The following is an 18,902-nucleotide window of genomic DNA, read 5'->3' on the forward strand; positions in this document are numbered from 1 at the left end:
GTGCCAGCAGGCTGAGGACAGCTGCTCCTCACCCCACCGAGTTCATGCAGTGGTCTTAAATGTCTTAAAGCAAGGAGGCCAGCAAGAGAACGGGCTTGGAGCATGGGGCCTGCTTTGGATGTGCGGTTGCAGTAAGGAGGAAAACATCACAGTGAAGGGGAGATGCTTCACACGTTTAATGTTTTACTCTCACACAGATTAATTAATTATTTGTTCTTTTTTGAATCATTCTCCCGTATTTCAGGGACTAGTGCTAGGTTTGTCTAAACTGCGTGCTTCAAGATCCCACCTTGCCCAACTCTTGTATTTCCTACCTTGGACACTGTCATTGAAGCTTAGTGGGAACCTCGGTTATTGCACACCAAGTGGTGTGGCAAATTAGACTGGCCACAATGTTCAGGGAAAAGATTTTAAAACTTAATTGTGAATATCAAGTTGGAGGCTAAAGGGCCATTCATTTCTTTTGGTTAAAGGCCACTGCACAAGCAGATTTTGAAGTTCAACTACTTCAAGGCCCTTATACCACCCAAATCTGTCTGCACATTGCTGTGAAAGATTGAAATGCACCGCTGTTTTCTACAGCATCTTGCATGCCATCTGGTTCCAAATCACTTTCCTCAGCTGCATAATTTAATTATCAAGATAAGTGCTAGAGAGGGGAAGGCATGGGGACGCAGCTAAGGGAAAAGCTCTTTCTGAAGGCTCTGCACCACATTTTCCCTTTCGGTTCGAAGGTAAAAAGTGGCATTTCAGGACCAAAGGGGACCTGGCCACGTGAACAAACCCCTCAGCTTCCCCATCTCCACAGAAGAGGTGTGAGCAGTGAGCAAAGTCCCACCACACCAGGGTCTCGTGCACTTGGCCTAACACAGAGCATAAGCCCAAACCCAGCATCCTCCTGCTGTCCAAATATTTGCTCTCCCTTTTTGTGCTCCTCTCTTCCCCGAGGGGTGTTCCCAGCCACCAGTCACGCTCGCACCTATGAGAAAGCCAGCGTCAGACCCACCTTTTTCCAAATCCAGCATCCCTGTTCCTCATGGATGCAGGTAGTGGGCTGGGGACTGAACTGGGTTTGGGCCTCGTTTCCTGAGGCATGCTGGTGGGGTAGTGGGGTGCAGGCCAGGCTCTGCCACAGCAGATCTCTCCTGAAACAGACCAGGGAGTCTACCCCTCTTTACCCTTCCACCCAATTGCCTTCCCATCCCCGCATGGATGTTTGTGCAACTTTCCCAACAGAGATGAATAATGAACGCACTCACTAGACAAGAGCAGTAGAAGTGCACTCACCGTATTTTCTGACTTTTCTTCTTTTCCTCTAATTGACTCAGTACAACCAGATGTTTAGGTCTAATCCCACCAAAGCAAACAGAAATCCATGCTCCAGAACATCGTTAAGTCAAGCATCAGAAATCTTTCCACCTACCCTGGCTAATCAACCACAACATACTTGACACCAGCGCTTCCTTTTGCTTTTTTTCCCCTCTCTATTTTTGCCGTTTGAAATTCTGGGCATTTTTAATGCAAGATTTCAGCTGCCCAGGAGCTCCTGGAGGGGGCTTGGGGGAGTTGCTTGTTCATCAGGATGTTTACAGCAAATTTGTCACAGCCCAACCAGATCTAATTGGCGTGATGTGTAAGAAACAGGCTCCTCAGCTATTTTTAGTGCTCCCCAATCTTTCTAGCACAGATCTGTAGGGCATTAATTAATTCCAGTTGTCTGCCAGTTCGGTCTTTCCAAGTTGGGCTCACAAATAATTTGGCTCCAGGTGTCTTTTAGATCCAGTGATAAGATAACAGGATGCTGGCATTTATCATGCTTGGTGTCTTGAGCCTACCTTTACTGATCTGTTTGGTACTTTGAACATTATACGAGTCTTTATTGCCTTTGCAAGTACACATATTTTTCTCCTAGTGGTTTCATTACTGTTGCTTTAGTCAGTGACAGGCAAGAGAAGTGCCCCCAATTAACACATGGACCTTTCTGTATCTGTCCTTTATTTGCATAACATTTTCCTCCCTAGCCAAGCTGTGCGGAGCATTCAGACCACCTTCACTTTACTGTCTGCATCTGATTATTTTTACTCTGTATTTTTACAGTGCGGCTCAGTTCATACCAACTCTATTCTGGTGGCTTTATTATGTGCCATCTCCAGCAAGTATGGGCTTTCTTATCCATAATACCACTAGTCTCTTCTTTGATTTCAGGTCTCCTTATTCACCGTAGGATGGAAAACAAAATTGAAGGGCCTTCTTTCTTTGCTGGCTGTGCTAGAGCCTCAAACCTGGTCTGGGTTAAAAACAGACATGTTTGTCCCACATATTCAATGGGAGCAGGAGAGACCTTGGGATTATAGTTGCAACAGATCACTTTTAAAATTGCTAGTAATAAATTTGCAAAGTGGAAACAATTTTCTTATCTTTGCACCTTCCAGTAGGCATCTGACAACTCGAACAAATGGATTTGAAATATAACCCCATCCCTACTGACTTGTGTGTGTGTGCTATGCCATGGACAGGGAAGTAATTTCTTACAGAGTCCTTTTTGTTTGCATATCAATGCAAGGATCTAGTGCTAGTGTCCTGTGGAGCCACCCAATGCAGTTGCTTTTATCCCTGAAGAGACCCTTGGTAATTTTTCCCCATCACTCTGCTAGTCTGATGATTAGTGACTTGACTTTAGCTGCACACCTTTCTCACCAGCTGTGAATTCAGAGCTTCATTCAGAAAATGCTGAGCAGCAAAGCTGTGAGGGGCTGAAGGCCCCAAGGTGACCCCAGATCACCTCCATTTGGCAGGGTGAAGTAGCTCAACTCCTTATCCGTCCCAAACATGACCAGGATACAGGGATAGTAATCAGTTTACTTAAGCCCATGGATATCTACATAGGCACTGTAGCTATCTGCCTTGCTATCTGCTTTGTCAACCTAACCGCTTTCTGTCTCTTTGATGCCTGGGGTATGGGTCTTCTGACCTCCTCCGGTTATTTGGGGAAGGGCGATCATAGGGGAAGTCTGCCCCAGACAGACATCTCTGTACTAGAAAAGTTTGTGTGTGAGCAGATGTAAACACTCCTAGTGTTTGCTCTGTCTCCAGAGCAAAATTCTTCAGCCCTGAGATGCCACTACAGGTTGGAGAAGATGGTGGGAACCAGGTTTCGGCAGCAGCTTGGTCGGTGCCCCTCGAGTGCACTTTATGGGGCATGTATAACCCAATGTTATCCAGGCGCCTGGTCCCCTATCCTAAGGACAAAGCTGATGGAAATGCTACAGCTCTAGCTCTATGAGAACCAGCGATAAGGACTTTATGAATGTACATTGTTCTCCACATTAAGGAGGAACTTGACCTAAACTAAATTTACACTCTTGATAGTCCTGCAAAGTGTTTTTTTTTTTTTTTTTTTTTATGGAGGTGTGATACTAGCCAGATCATTGACTTTCTTCTATCCAGGTTCAGACCTATGCAGGAGAGTGCATTTGGGCGTCCCTCAGCAAAACATGCCTAGTTTTAAGTTTTAAGGCCTGGTGCAAACCAGCCTGGCCAAGACACATATGTAGAAAAAGCATCCATGAGAGCCAGCACGTGAAACAGGGCAGCTGGGAGACACCTCCCTCCTGCAGGGGCTCACCCAGCTCACCCTTTCTGCCTGTACCCCATCTTTTAGACAGGACAGTGCCTCTCCTCAGGCAACAGGGGAGCTTGTGGGAGCAGAAATACCTGGTTTCTGTCCCCTTCTTGTCCTGAGAGGACTCAAATTGGGTGGCACCTAACTACCAGCTGTGGCCTCACTGCTGTGGGAAGAGCAGGAAAACTCTGCCTTTATCCCTCAGTAAAAGGTAGCTGCTGCAGGTCTCTGCTCATTTGGTGCATAAGCAGGTCTGGGTGCTCGAACACCAAAGACAAGCAAGGACGTGGTGTGAAACTTGGCAGGGATTTTGGCATGAGCGCGGGGAAGGCCATGTACAAATGCCTGTCCCCGCCAGCGCGGCGTTTGCCAGCGACGCTCGGTGCCTGGCGTTCGGCTGCTGCCCAAGGCTGCGGCTGTCACCCCCCCCGGCCGGGCTCCTGGCCGGCCTCCTGGCGCTCGGCCTCCTCTGAGCCGCTTTGCAAGCGGGGCTGCAGTAACACCGGTGGGTTCTGGTCATCTTGCCCCAGCTTTTCGCCTGTCCCTGTTGCTGTTCCCACAAGCGCTGGGTGTGCGGCCCTGTGGCTCAGTGACTGAAGGCCTCTGTGTGGAGGGAGGAAGCGAGGCGGTGCTGAGCCCAGGGCCTACTGGCACTTTTCTCTCTTGTTGGCTCCCAAAGCTGTGTGCAACCACTGGGAGCACCTCCAGGGGCCGGACACCTTCCTGCCACCCTGTGTGGCCAGGAATTTGGGTCAGAAGGGGGTGTGCGGGGAGGGCAGCCTGGAGCTGAGACCCTCCCGTGCTGGTGGTGGGGACCCTGTCTGGTCAGTGACAGCACTGAGGGCACTTCAGCCTTTTTGGGGTCCCCAGGACCTGCACAACAGCAAAGCTGTAGGTGCTAAGCTAATGTTTTGCATGGAGAATTGAATACTTTGAGGTCTGCAAAAAAGCTTCTCCTTGGATTTTGGTGCCTACACGCCCCCAGAGCGCTGCCTAGCCCTACAGCCTTGGGGAGCCACCCCTAGTCCCAAGCAGGAAGCACAGCTGCCTGTTGTGGTGAGGTTTTTGGAAGACGCAAATGACGGCTACCACCTCACTTTGATGTAATGTCAGGCACCTGCGAGAGGCAGACCCCAACAAGGAGGCACACACGCCTCTTCATGCAGATATGAACAGCTACCAAGGCCCCCTTGGGACAGGAAAAGCATGCCTGGCTTTTGCAACTCCTCCGCAATACCACGTTTTTTTTCACTATCTAATTGGACGGCTGTTTTTCTGTTTTATGTCTTTTGTTGTTGCTGGGGGGGTGTCTGCACAGGTCAGGACTGGTATTTTAAATGAGTGATGTGTAAAGGCTCGGTTAGCAGCACTTTACATTTTCACTTGTGGCGTTTGCTCATGTACTGGTATTGCCAACCAAGTTCTGTCTTCTTGGTAAAACCAGAAGTGCTGGAGACCCTCTGTGTTTCGATTTCCTTGCTGCACCTTGTAAAACCATTTGTATTTATTCCTGTCTGCAGTGCTGGCCATGTTTCTCCTGCATAGAGATACTAACTGTACATTATCTTTATTGCCGCTCTTCTGTGCCTATGTTGGCTTCAGAATGGAGTATGCTTAAGAGGTAAGCTTTTATATCACAAAGAAAAAATCTAACACCTTCCTCAGGACATATCTAACAACATAGTCTTCAGTACAGCTTCTCAGCGAATAGTTCACAGTACAATGTGTAACCCAATACATCATTCTTCCTTTAAAATAAACAGAATCACCTTGTTCTAAACGCTTTTGATGACAAATAAGGACTAACGGAGACACACAGGGCTGGCAACAAGCATGGTACTGCTGAGCTCCCTGAACCCACAAGAATGCTAATGTGTTTTAAGCATTGTGGAGAAGGGGAGCAGGAAAAATATATTTGTTATAAAGAATGGTTCAGATCCTCAGGTGGTAGACAGCGATGTAGCTCCAGTGCAGTCTTAATTGGTACAACCGCTTTGTGAAACATCTCTAAAATGACAGGCACTCAAGTTCCTGAGTTGCACCGTTGTTTCAAATGCACACTGCATAATCCAGAAAATAAGGGCAGAGAACTTGGGGGTGGAACAACTGTATCTTTCTGCATGGGCACTAATCCAGCCAGCAGGCAACAACAGAACCCCTTTCCCCAATAGGCTGAGGCTTTTGTTGAATTTAATGTTCTCTGAAGACCATCTCACTTGAAATCAAACTCACTTACGACCTTTTCTGTGAGCAGCAGGACAACAAAATCCATAATGCAAAGGCAGTCAAACAGAAGACAAAGATGTGATTTTTTTAAATAAATGTTTTATTCATGAACTATTTATAAAAATGTGTAAAATACACTCAAATATATTTGATTTGTTGACTGTAGCTAAAAATATAAAAATATACTTAACAAATGCATAAATTAAATTGACAAGAGTAGCACAATTCTGTGTTCACCCAGTGTTTGTTTGGAACACAAATATAAGTAATTATATAGCATATGACAATGGAGTATGTGCTGAAGAATTTTTCAGTCACTTTACTCCAGGCACTGGCAAAGAATTTATGGCTAGCTGTATTTCAAAATCATGGCTTTTTTCACTATAACATACAGCCCTGGTAGAGAGCAATATATATTAGCTACTTGACATTACTTATAGTATTTCTTTAGCTTTCAAATAAACCAAGAAACAATCAAGTCATGCATATCAATCTACCAGCATCATTGACACTGTCTGTGCCCAAATTCCACAGTATTTGCTAAATTTAGCGAGACCCTAGTCTCCAGTATTTCCTGCCAGTCTTAAAAAAATATCCCAGTCTGAACTAGCTATTGATCTGTGAGGTCACTGGTAACAGACCACTTTGCTTTAGCCATACCAACAGGTCAGGAGTTTGACTTTGTCAGCTTGGGAGGGACAGTGAAGGGCACAGGGTCCAAAGTGAGCTGCCTACATGCAGTGGTGCACACTCACGTTTTATTCAAAGTTGCAGCCTCCTGGGACTACGGGTCCCAGAGCTCTCACCTCCAGAGCCCACTCATCTGTGACAGGGCCAGGAGGGGATTGGTTGTCATTTTATATTGTATTTTGTTTAAAAAAAAACTGTATGCCTGAAGCACTGAAAGAAATCTGAATAAACCTAAGCACCCAACATACCACTCCTTGGTATCGAAGCTGTAACTGCTCTAGGCTGCATCTCTGAATGTCAGATGTGTTTCTCTGATCTGTGACCCTGGGAGAAGATGCTAGTACAGTGATTAGATGGTTATTTGCTCATTCCTTTAGCCCACATACTAACTCCCAGGCTGGTGAGCACAGCTAAGTGCTCATGTACTCCGATCTGTTCAGTATTTGACTTTCTGCTTTCTAAGTTAAAGCACAGATAGCCATATACAATACATAATATAAACTTAAAGCTCACACATATTCTTTTCTCTGTTCTACAACTGAAAGAAAATTCATAGTATATCATGGCATAAAATAATATTTCTGGCAATCTTAGGCACGTATATAAGCTGTATAAATAACTATAGCAGCAGAGAAAAATGTATAAAGTTGCACTTTTATGACATCTTCACAGTATGCCTATTTCTCACCCACTTTTGTGTTCCATTAGTAACAAAAAATATCATTTATCAACTCCAGCTATGCAAAATCTACTTCTTTTCTATGATCGGTAGTGGATCTTGTAATTGTATTGCACGGATTAAAAACATTAATTATATTTTTTTCATTATTAAATAACTTTCAATACAAAAATTTGAATTAACCTAAAAGCCCAACCCTGCAAGTGCTTCACAAGTTGCATGGTATTTTTCAGACAAACATTCCAGTTGACTTGCATTAAGGTATTCAGGTAGCTTTGTGGACAATGTGGATATTCACAGGACTGGGCTCCAAGTGTGCAAATCTTAGCTTATGGATCAGCAATAACACTAGCCTTGCTTTATAACATTATTATTGGGAAACATCAAGAAGGGAATTCTGAACGTCATTCATGGACATTCAAAACAGAAGCATCCTCTTCAGCAGAGGATGTCTCTTTCCCTCAGAGCCATCTTTGTTCAGTACACAGGCTTCTTCAAGTCCATTCTGGTTACATTAATAATTTCCCTTTGATTCTGTTGTTTAGCTTAGAGGCACAGTAAATATAATTAATTAAACTGGTAAGTAAGTGTCTTATATTAAAAAAATGCTACATAGATACTTTATACTTATTCTCAGTGGATTTACACCAGTTTCATAGGACCAGAATTGGCCAGAAAGCAGAACCAGAGCAATAAAATGTATGTACAGTTCCTTGCATGACCTAACTAGGCAGAGACGTAAAGCTGTTCAAGAGCACTGTGCCAGAGTGTTTAAGGTCATCTGTCATGTTATTAAGTGATGAGGAGGAAGAGGCTTACGCACTGTGTCCATTATTAGCTGAGAGAAAAGATGTTTGCTACAACACCATCATTTTGGGTGTAGACTTGTGAACTCTATAGGTGTTCCCTACAGAGTTCCCTCTGAGAAGGGAGCTGAGAAACAACATTAAAATAAAGAGCAGAATGATGTGCCCGTCTGAAAACAACGAACAACATACATATATAGTAGCATACAATCAGACTTTTGCCATCCAATCATGCATTATTGAGCGAGTTCCATTTCCCTCAGCATACAGAAATGACACAGTACTATATAGTGTGAGCTAATTTACGGAGTGCACGTGGTACGTCTTCACAGTGCTGTTGTACTGCTGGTAACTAACATGATCTTCATTCTGCAGCCACTGCTGCAGAAAGAAAGGACTAAATGCAGCGCACGTAGCACAAAAGCAATTTCCATGATGCCCTAAGTTCAGCTGTTATTAGCAGAACCAATGATCAATCTAATGCTGCCATGCTTGTTTGTCCTTGCCTGCTAACCTGGAGTCTCTGCAGCGCAAGAAACAGAGAGGAGGCCTGCAGAAAACTTGCACCCTTCCTTGTGCTTTTGCCTAGACTTCCTTCTGTGACAGTGGCTTCCACTGCAACGTTGGTCCCTTCTTCTTCAGATCCCACTAAGGATGGTGAATCTTGAGGTTTGCGTGGGGGCCAAGATGGACGTACAGGAGGAAGAAGCAGCGTTTTCATACAGACACCTACAAGCTTATCTGAGCCTACGTGTTCTGAGCAGATGTGAAAGCTGATATGAAAGGTTGCTTCTGAGGCAGCTGAGGGTACTGGACAAGAAAGGATGAGACTCTAGCTGGAGTAAGGAAAAGGCACTATCAGGCTGTTTCTTTCTCTTAAGGAAAATCCGAGTGACACGGATGTGCACAGTCTTGCTGGTTCTGTTTTAGAATGATTTAAGAAAACTGTCAGAGAAGCCTTGCACATTTCTTCACCCATTGTCACACAGGTGTTCCTACTGCTGGGAGAGTGTGGCTCCAGTAAGTCTTGGTGAAGTCACAGTAATCTTGTCCAAGAGCCACTGCAGTTTCTAACTAAGGCACTTAGATGTATTGGCTGGTTCTCTGGAGGCCTTCAGAAATACTGATTTCTCTCCAAAATAAAAGTGGAACCTAGGCACTTGTCTTCAGCAGCAGGCTAAGTTTCTTCTAAGTAAAGAAGGAATGAATAGATAAAAGGAGAACTACCAAACACTTCCTACATGTGAAGGAGATGAACTGCATGCTGCCTCTTTTCTATTTATTTATAAAATGCTCTTCAAAGACAAAGAACAGCTGAGCAGAGTGTTCAAATCAGTTCCTTGAAGAAAAAGCCTCTTTTGGAGAGGAAAGAGGATGTTCCTAAACTGCTTGGCTGGGCAGGATACCTGGTGGGTGCTGTTGGATTACACTTCTTGCTAATCACAGGATGTTCTGAGTGCATCTGATGATTAGCACAGCGAGCTAATCATTGTGAGACTACATCCCCTGGGATATGATGAGCCGTTTTTCTATTCCATCTGCCCCTGCAGCGGTGACATCAGGCAATATCTAAATGGAGGAGTCCTTCTGTGCGGACATGCTGGGGCCATGCTTTCCCTCTGTGAAAGCAAACAGCATTCGAAGGAGACCTGCACTTGGGCTGAGGCAGCTATGCTGCAAGCAGCTTAAAGCCAAAGCCAGTTGTACAACCTGTGGGATATGTTTCTTTGTATGTCTTTATTTCAATAAGTTTGTAACCCCTCTACTTTCTAAGCTGTCATGGTACATCACTGTTTTAATGAGCTATGGAAGCTGTCAGCTTTCACATCCTTATAGGTCTGATAACGTAAGCGTATGAGGTGTTTTCTTGAAAACTTTTCTTACTGGAATTGTTTGCAAGTAAAAATGCACAGACACAGGCTGTGGTCTGATTCTGCTCTCTTAAACCAGTGTAAAGAAATCAGGACGTGACCTGCTCCCCTCAAAGCGTGTGTGGGGAAAGGCCAGCTAGACTTCAAGGCAGCATGTGTTGTTTGATATTTTTCTACCATGTCACATTAGACTGAAACAGTTGCTTCTAGTGAGGTGGACCCTGTTTTACTTCGCTGTTAATGAGTTCTGTAAAAGATATGTCATGGTGGTATGGATTTCATCCATTTTGGTCAGATCACAAGCAGTAAGGTTAAAGTGAAAAGTAGCATTGTAACTCTTATGCAGGACTACTGTTCCCTTTCTTAATAGTAGCTTATTTCATCTCACAAACACTGAACTAGTTAAAAAAAAATTAAAAAATGAGGCTTTCCTTGTAGGATTTTTTCCTGTGTGTTAAATGCCAATACATAACCTGCTCAAAATGCAGCAGTCCTGTTAGCCATACAATTTAAAATAGTTTATGTAGAACAGTTCATAAAAACTGTGATAAGAAAAAATAGTATTATCTGAAGCTTAATATTAATATAAACATTATAGAAAAAATACATATTTACATAATGCCAAAATACAATTATATACATTAATATCTATTACACTTAAATTATATATCTTTAAAAAAAACACCAGACCAATAAATAATACAGTCTCAATAGAAAGGTCTGGCACCTTTCTAGTGCATGAAATACATACATAAAAAAACGACAAACAAAGCCCCTAGTTAACAAATGTGGTCACAAAAGCAGGTGTCTGTAACATTCTCAGTGCCTTGAATAAACAGCATCTGAAAGCAAGGAAAACTGGGATTAGGAAAAAATAAAACAACACAGGTGTCTTCATGTTCATCTCTGCCTGTTGACTTAGATTAGAGATTAGGAGGCAATTCTTCACTCTGAGGGCAGTGAGGCGCTGGCACAGGCTGCCCAGAGCAGCTGTGGGTGCCCATCCGTGGAGGTGCTCAAGGCCAGGCTGGATGGGGCCCTGGGCGACCTGATCTAGTGGGTGGCATCCCTGCCCATGGCAGGGAGGTTGGAACTAAATGATCTTTAAGGTCTCTTCCAACACAAGCCATTCTGTGATTCTGTGATTCCACAACTACAGTGATCTGAAAGGTGATTGTGCAACAGCAGCACTGGCTGGTGATTGATGTGACAGCTCAAGAGCAGATCCCACCTTTACTTTCCCAGTTTGTTGAACTTGTTACTTCTCTTTTTGGCTACTTCCAAGCTTGCTCTACCTATTGATAACTGATATCTACAGGCTAGATTAAAAAAAAACTGTTTTGATTCCTCATGATGTAGCCTTGATTCTTAACATCCAACTTTGAGGAGCTGCTGAGATCTGACCCCAAAAATTTCTAAAGCTCTTCGGGATCAGCTCTACAGGGAGACACAGGTCACCTCTGCTCAGCTCTTCAGACTGGTCGTCCAGCCATAACAACAGGAGGTGAAGGACAGTGCTGGTGCCAGGTCTACTAATCCTGCCCCAGCAGGTCAAGGCAGGGGTAGGAGAGGTTGAGGTGATGACTACTGCTTCAGGAAGACAACTTCCCAGAAGAAGATCCTGATCAATCCCCAGCCTCTCCTCATCACCAGCAGCCACCCCAACTTTCCAGGACTGTAATGTCCCGAAGGATGTTACTAGGAATATCCAACAACCTAATGTTTAAGACACTCTGCTGGGACACAGCAGAGGTCTATTTAATATTGGCTATGAGAATCATGGGCTGTAACCGTATGACTGGAACGTTTCAGGAACATTTATCAATACCCAGAACAGGGTATGTGACCTGGCTGTGTCTCGAGAACATAGCAGGGCCTGCAGGACTCACTCCTCCCCTACAGCCACAAAAGAAATCTAGTTTTGCAGTCTGTCCTGGAGCTGCTACATGCTCTAACTGGTCTTTCAGGACCATGGTGCCCCAAGGATGTAGCTGAGATGTGGCCACAGTCGCTTCCTCTGATTTCCACTGGGAAGTAAGACTGAGTTTCCTGGCACCATTTTCTCAAGGCCTACCTGTACAGGCAGCTTAGGCACCCAAATGGGTTGAGGGTTTTCAGTGCCTTCAGTGGGTATAGCTCTAAATTCTCAAAAGGAATTCTCTAATTCTCTAAATTCCCCAAGGAACTGCCCAAGGAACTGGATATAGGCTAGGAAAAAAAAAAAAGCCTGTAAGGATGGAGAGCTGTGGGAGGAGGAAAGAGCCTAGCCTTGGACACATACAATTAAGACAGGCAGGAAGTCCCCTAAGGCCACCTTAGAACAGAAAATGAGGATGATTCAGGACAGAAGCTGAACACCATGGATGATAATGGAGACCAGGGATCCCAGCCAGTGGCCTCAGTATGCTTAAAAGTAGATGGTGTAAACAGCTGCAAAGTAAAGGAGGAAGCCAGTATCAGGATAGGGAAGGGGTTCAGTTCACCCAACAGCATAGGTATCGAAAAGCATGAGACAGGGAGAGCATGAAGATAAGGTAAGAGCAGGAAGAGATGCTATAAATACTACTAATAAAGGGAATAAAGTTGCTGAAACATGGTTGGCAAGCCCCTTGTGAAGCAGATGAAATTGCAAGAGTCACAAAAAAAGATCAGTGGAGAAATGAATGTCCAAGAAGAGAACAAACATCAATGGCAAGGGATAAAGCAATTTGCCCCCTTAATTACATTGTCAATGATCTATTACATTCATAATTTGATAAACTTCCACTTACCTCTGTGATACTCTGGATTCACATTTTCATATATTGGAAACAAGGGATTTTCTTGTTCACTGCGAAGTTTTCTGGCTCTTAACACATCTCGCACACATTGATGTAGATACACATATTGACACTGCAAAAGATTTTATTTTTTTTTTAAATCACTCTGGAAAATTTCATGATTTCATTTGCTTTATTGTGAAAAATCATTACAGGCTGACTCCCACAGAATCAAGAGTGGTGTTAAAAGTGAAAATGTACTTCTGGAATTAATCTCCTTTTCACAGTGGTAATATAGTGAACTTTTGTGATCATCTGTTCTTAGAAATTGTACCATTAAAACATAAACTAACATAATATGTTCTGACTGTTAATATGTTTTGACTGTCATAATATGCTTTTTATGGCATGACTGAAAGCTTTATCAACTGTAAGGCATAATTTGACATGAGGCTACACTGGACAGCTACTACTTCCGAATGCTTAGATAACATGTATGTGTAACAACTGATATGTACAGGAAAGCACAGAGAAGAGACAATTTCCTGATTTTTTGTTATGACAAAAAAGTATTTTTCACATAATTTTATCAAAATACATAAATATTTCATAGAACTTTGATGATCTAGTTTGGTTTTTTTTTGGCAAAAACTGTATTTTTTGGTCCAATATAAATTGTAAGATTGCTTCTAAATATGCAATGAATGACAGACCATCTATTCTGCAGAATGTATTTCACTAGAAGGAAGCTAAGATGACATTCGCAGCCATTGTAGAGATGGTCAGCATGATGTTACTATCAAACTATCATGATAGAACCGATTGTTAAATCCCCATGCTTTGCTACTCTTCAGGGTTTTTTGCCACTCTTCAGGGTTTATGAAATGGGTTGTTATTGCTTTGTGATTAGTGTAGCATGGTACCCCAAAATTAGGCTGAGCATCTTTTATATCAAGATGTATTTTTTTAATATTACTTCATCTCAAAGATAAAATTTCTTCAATAAGCTCATTTCTTCCCCCCACATCTTTTATCTCTCTATTTTCATAAGAAATTCAGTTATTGCTCTGTGCATTTTTCTCAGTGTTCTGGCAATAGGAAAGTGAGGATGCCTGCTGTCTGCCTTTGCTGACTACGGATGGTGGGAACGTGTGGAAGGTGAAATGTATTCTTCTCTGAGGATGCCCAGATCAGGCTGAGAACCTGTCTCCCTTAAAAGAGGAGGCGTTCTGTTATTAAGAAAGTTCCAGGAAATCTCTCTTACATTCCCAATGGCACCTTTCTTTATACTCCCGTGACTGCTGCTAAGAAGCTCAGCCACTGATATTTTTGTTTCCAAATTGCAACAAAGAGCTCCATTAGTATCAAGATAATATAGGCGGACCCATCAAACATTCTGATTCCTCTATTAACAGTTCCCAAGCAAAATGTAGACTGCCTCAGCAACTCTCCTTCATTACATCAGCTCCTAAGTGTTTAGCTGCTATTAACTTGAAGTGATTTTCTTGCAGTTTTAAAAGCACAGAAAGAAATACTGAACACTTTTTCTGCACTTGTAGAATATATATACTTCCTTTTGCATAATATGTTAGAAGGGTGATCAATTCTTCCAGTACCATTAGTGAAAATGGGCAGAGCAGCTCAATAAAACACAAACTTCAAAGCCACAAGGTCACTGTGCTTAGAGTTTTAAAATTATAGTAGCATTAATTAACTAGTATTAGTAGAAATTAACTAGCATTTCACAGTGGAGTAACTGTGCCGTGCTTTAAGATGAGAGACTGTTGATTATATACCGCAGCTGGTGTTGCTGTGTATTGTAGGATACCCAAAACCTACCTCTGTCTGAACCATGTGAACCCGGTGAAGCCTTAGATCATGCACTGCTGCATAAATGTCAACAGTGTCCTTTGAATCCAGTTGCTGCAGAATTCTGTCCAGTGCAATGAATGTGCCAGTCCTGCCAACACCAGCACTGAAAAAGAAAAAAATCCCAGAGATTTCAAAGGAGATGGAGAGGGAGGGGAGAGATCTCCGTCAGAAGGGGGTAAATGACGGATCTGTCAGATCCATATGGAGTCAAACTCATCCCTCGGTATATATTTACTTTTCAGAATGGTTCTTTGTGATCCAGATGTTGGGCCACAACCAGCAGCACAAAGGCAATTTAAGAACGCGAAAACATATGAGCAATGGCAGCTGCTGACACTTTGAAGTGCTCTCCAGTGGTCCCACAAAGACACAGTAGTTCCCTGAGAATAATTTTTGGGGCATCTCCAGGGCGAGGTTGTGAGCGAGTGCATGTGCCTTGGGAATGCTGCTTTGATGTATCCGGGGACTTGAGCCCAACAGCCATCTCCCAGGTTCTGTGGCTGCCCATATCCTAAGAGGTGTGAATACTTGGGATCTTCCCAATGGCAGGCACAAAGGCTCTGTGCTGCTGACTTTTGGCTGCTGTGCATACCTGCAGTGCACAATAGTTGGTCCTGTGTCTGGGGTCCTGTTGATATAATCCCTTACAGTTCTCACAAACTGGATCAGGGACTGGGTGGTCTCCGGCACACCGTGATCTGGCCACACAGTGTAGTGGAAGTGTCGAATGAGCCTTGTTGAGTCAAGCTGCTCTTCCTGTCAGGGTACAAAAGTGGGGGTCAGAACAGCCAAGAGAGGAGGACACAACATGGATCTTCAGAATGCTACAGCTACCACCAAATATGAGCTGGGCATGATGCAACTCTGCTACAGCAAAAGAAACCTTCCTAATTTAGCCTTGCAGTTATTTTTAACCCAACAGCCAACTATCCCCCCTGTCCACCCCCCCCCCAAAAAAAAAAAGATGAATGTAAACTTACACTGCAGATTTTAAACTCTCGTATTGTCCATTCTGGGAGCACTGATTCAGACAGCATCTCAACGATCAGGTCTCCATAGTACAAGGAATCCTGGTCAAGGGGCCAGTAGTGATCACACTTTACCTGCAGGGACACAGAAAAAGATTGATTCATTGTCAGTGACAGAAACCGTGCTTCCACCCAGCACCGGCAGGAGCAGACTTCAGATCTCCTGTGCCTAAGGATGAAGGAAGAATCACAGAGTCATCCAGGTTGGAAAACACCTTCCAGATCATCAAGTCCAACCATCAACCTGATCTACTGAGTCCCAACACTAAACCATGTCCCATAGTGCCACGTCCACGTCTCTTAAATACTTCCAGGGATGGGGACTCCACCACTTCTTGGGCAGCCCGTTCCAATGCTTGACTACTCTCTCCATGAAGAATTTTTTCCTAATGTCCAATCTAAACCTCCCTGGCACAACGTGAGACAGTTTCCTTGCATCCTATCACTTAATGAAAAAAAGAGACTGACACCCCCTTTGTTGCAACCGTCTTTCAGGTAGTTGCATACAACGATAAGGTCTCCCTTCAGCCTCCTGTTCTCCAGAATAAACAGCTTTATCAGCCAATTTCATCAGCTGCTCCTCATCACTCTTGTTTTCAGTCCCTTCAATAGCTTCATTGTTCTTATCTGCACATGCTCACGCGACTCAATATCCTTTTCGTACTGAGGAGCCCCAAACTGAACACAGTACTTGAGGAGCCAGTTACTTCCCTAGTCCTGCTGGCCACACTATTTCTGATGCAGATCAGGATGCTGTTGGCCTTCTTGGCCACGTGGGCACACTGGTGGATCATGTTCTGCTGGCTGTTGACCAGCACCCCAGGTCCTTTTCTGATGGGCAATTTTCAGCCACTTTTCCACATGCCTGTAGCGCTGCATGGGGCTGTTATGATGCAAGTGCAGGACCCAGCTCCTACCCTTGTTGAATGCCATACAGTTGGACGTGGTCCATTGATCCAGCCTATCCAGATCTGCCTGCAAATCCTTCTAACCCTCAAGAAGATTGAAATTCCTGCCTAACTTGGTACCATCTGCAAACTTACTGAGGTACACTCACTCCCGTCATCCAGACCACTGATAAAAATGTTAAACAAAACTGGCCCCAGTACTGAGCCCAGGAGAACACCACTGGGGACCAGCCACCAAAGCGATCGAACCCATCCATTCACTACAATCCAGGCAAACAACAGCCACGGCCTTTCCCTCATCTACTAGGTGGATGTCTGCTTCATCTTGTCATAGAAGCAGATCAAGTTAGTCAGGCAGGACCACCCTTCATAAACCTGTGCTGGCTGCTTCTGAGCACTTGATTGTCCCATACGTGCCATGTGATGGCATTCAATGATTTGCTCTGTAACCTTCCCTGGTGCTGAGGTCAGACTGACAGACGTGTAATTCCCTAGATCCTCCTCCTTGTAGATAGGTGCCACATGCACTAACCCCCAGTCAACTGGGAGGTTGTCCAGGACTGCTGGTAAATTATTGAAAGTGGTGTGGTGAGCACTTGTGCCAACTCCTTGAGTACCCTTGGATGACTCCCGTCATAGACTTATGAATGTTTGACACATACAGGGGGTCACGTATGTGTGAAGAAAGAGTTTATAAACTCTCCACAGTCCTCCTGAGTTGCCTGCCCCTTCTTCCAGAGTTTATAAGCTTTCTTTCTTCCTGAGTTCCAGAGGCAGCTCTCTGTTTCAGCCAGGCTAATCTTCTCCCCTACCAGCTCACCTTTTGGTGCATTAGGACCGCCTGCAGTGGTGCCTTTAAGATTTTATTCTTGAAGAAGGACCAGACTTTACAGTTCAAAACCACCACCTCTCAAGGGGCTCTATCAACCAGGTCTCTCAATAGGCCAAAGTCTGCCCTCTGGAAATCCAAGGTAGCAGTTCAACTAACCACATTCCTTACTTCACCATGGATCAAAATCTCTATCATTTCATAACCTCTGTGCTCAAGGCAGCCTCCAGCCATCACATCACCCAGAAGTGCTTCCTTGTTTGCAAACAACAAGTCAAGTGGGGCACCTGGCTCCCTCACCGCTTGTATCAGAAAGTTTTCCTCCAGGCACTCCAGGAATCTCTCAGACTGTTTCCTCTCTGCTGTATTGTATTTCCTGCAGACATCTGGGAAGTTGAAGTTCCTCACGAGACCAAGAAAGGCAGTACTAACAGCAGCTGAATTCAGAGAGATGCCACCTCCTGTCCTTTCAGCTCAATAAAGAGAGGCTGGGATGGGAAGGGACTTGGACGGGGCTGGAAGTGAGAGTTCTATCACAGATGTTTGTGATAGGTGGAATGGGAAGCACTTCACTGATGCCACAACATTTCTGTGCTAGCTCTCTTCTCAGAGCTCTGCACAGGCTTCTGATGTATGCTTCCCTGCCTCTTGCTGAGACATGACAGCAGGGTCCCACCCTGAGCCAGTGAGGTGCAGGAAGAGATGGCTTGCTGCCTGCTTGCATCTGCTTTCTCCATCGCAAGGAAAAATGGTAAACTAAAAGGAAATATCCCCATACGTCCACTAGATGAACACTACTTCAAGTTAGTTTAACCTTTTTACAGATCTAGTCCCTGTCTCACAGAAGGTGCAGGATATGGTCATCCATGGGGAGGTGGATTGCTGAGACAGCTAAACAACCTCCCTAAACTGCTGCTCAGTAAAGCTGGTAAGTGTGTGAGTGGTCTCTTTGCTTACTACATCAGGGCTTACGCATCAAAAAGAATGTCATATATTTAATGATGAACATTTGCTCCCTAGAGCTTATATTTAAAGTAGTAGTTGGTAGAGGTAGATGTGATAAACTGGCTTTTCTTTTGTGGCTTTTCTTTTTCTTTTGTGGCTGGCTGTCCTTCTGCATACTTAAGGGAATTATATTAGTACTTGTGAACAAAGTGCTGGACTGGAGACCAGAAGCACTGAGCTCTGTTCCTAGCTCTAACTCTGACAAGCTGCATGATGGTCACTGCATCCTTCACTTCACATACAATCTGTCTCCAGTCTTTAGATTACAGCTTTCATCTCTTACTGTGTATGACCATGCATCTCCTTGAGTGGGGCCTTTGGCATGAGTGTGATGCAAATAATAAGCACGAGCACTTAATAAATATTAAAACATTAATAATGTCATTATAAAAAACATTAAAACAATAACAAAGTCATTAATAATGAAGAAAAGTCACTGCTCACCCGGCCCTTCTCAACACACTGGGTTACCATGACAATATTGTGGACATTTTGTTCCCACGCCATCTTCCAGAACTCATCTTTGGTGCCAGGCAAAGGGCCCTGAGTTGCTATGTATTCTCTGCGGAAACTGTTGCCCTGCAAGCAAAGAGAACTCCATTAGTTT

The 18,902-nt window shown here is 44.0% G+C and overlaps 1 protein-coding gene across 1 annotated transcript in view; it reads right to left on the reverse strand.

Moving 5' to 3' along the window:
• Positions 1–11,790: 11,790 nt before the first annotated feature.
• The window catches only part of PTPRB (protein tyrosine phosphatase receptor type B), a 59,574-nt gene continuing 52,462 nt past the window's right edge, over positions 11,791–18,902 (reverse strand). Inside the window, 7 exon segments of the mRNA XM_050708295.1 lie at positions 11,791–11,877; positions 11,879–12,137; positions 12,662–12,786; positions 14,493–14,628; positions 15,118–15,281; positions 15,506–15,628; positions 18,740–18,874. Of these exon segments, the coding sequence (XP_050564252.1) occupies positions 11,791–11,877; positions 11,879–12,137; positions 12,662–12,786; positions 14,493–14,628; positions 15,118–15,281; positions 15,506–15,628; positions 18,740–18,874 (1,029 nt within the window).

The sequence above is a fragment of the Cygnus atratus genome, chromosome 1 (genome assembly GCF_013377495.2).
Source record: "Cygnus atratus isolate AKBS03 ecotype Queensland, Australia chromosome 1, CAtr_DNAZoo_HiC_assembly, whole genome shotgun sequence".
Classification (NCBI taxonomy): Eukaryota; Metazoa; Chordata; class Aves; order Anseriformes; family Anatidae; genus Cygnus; species Cygnus atratus.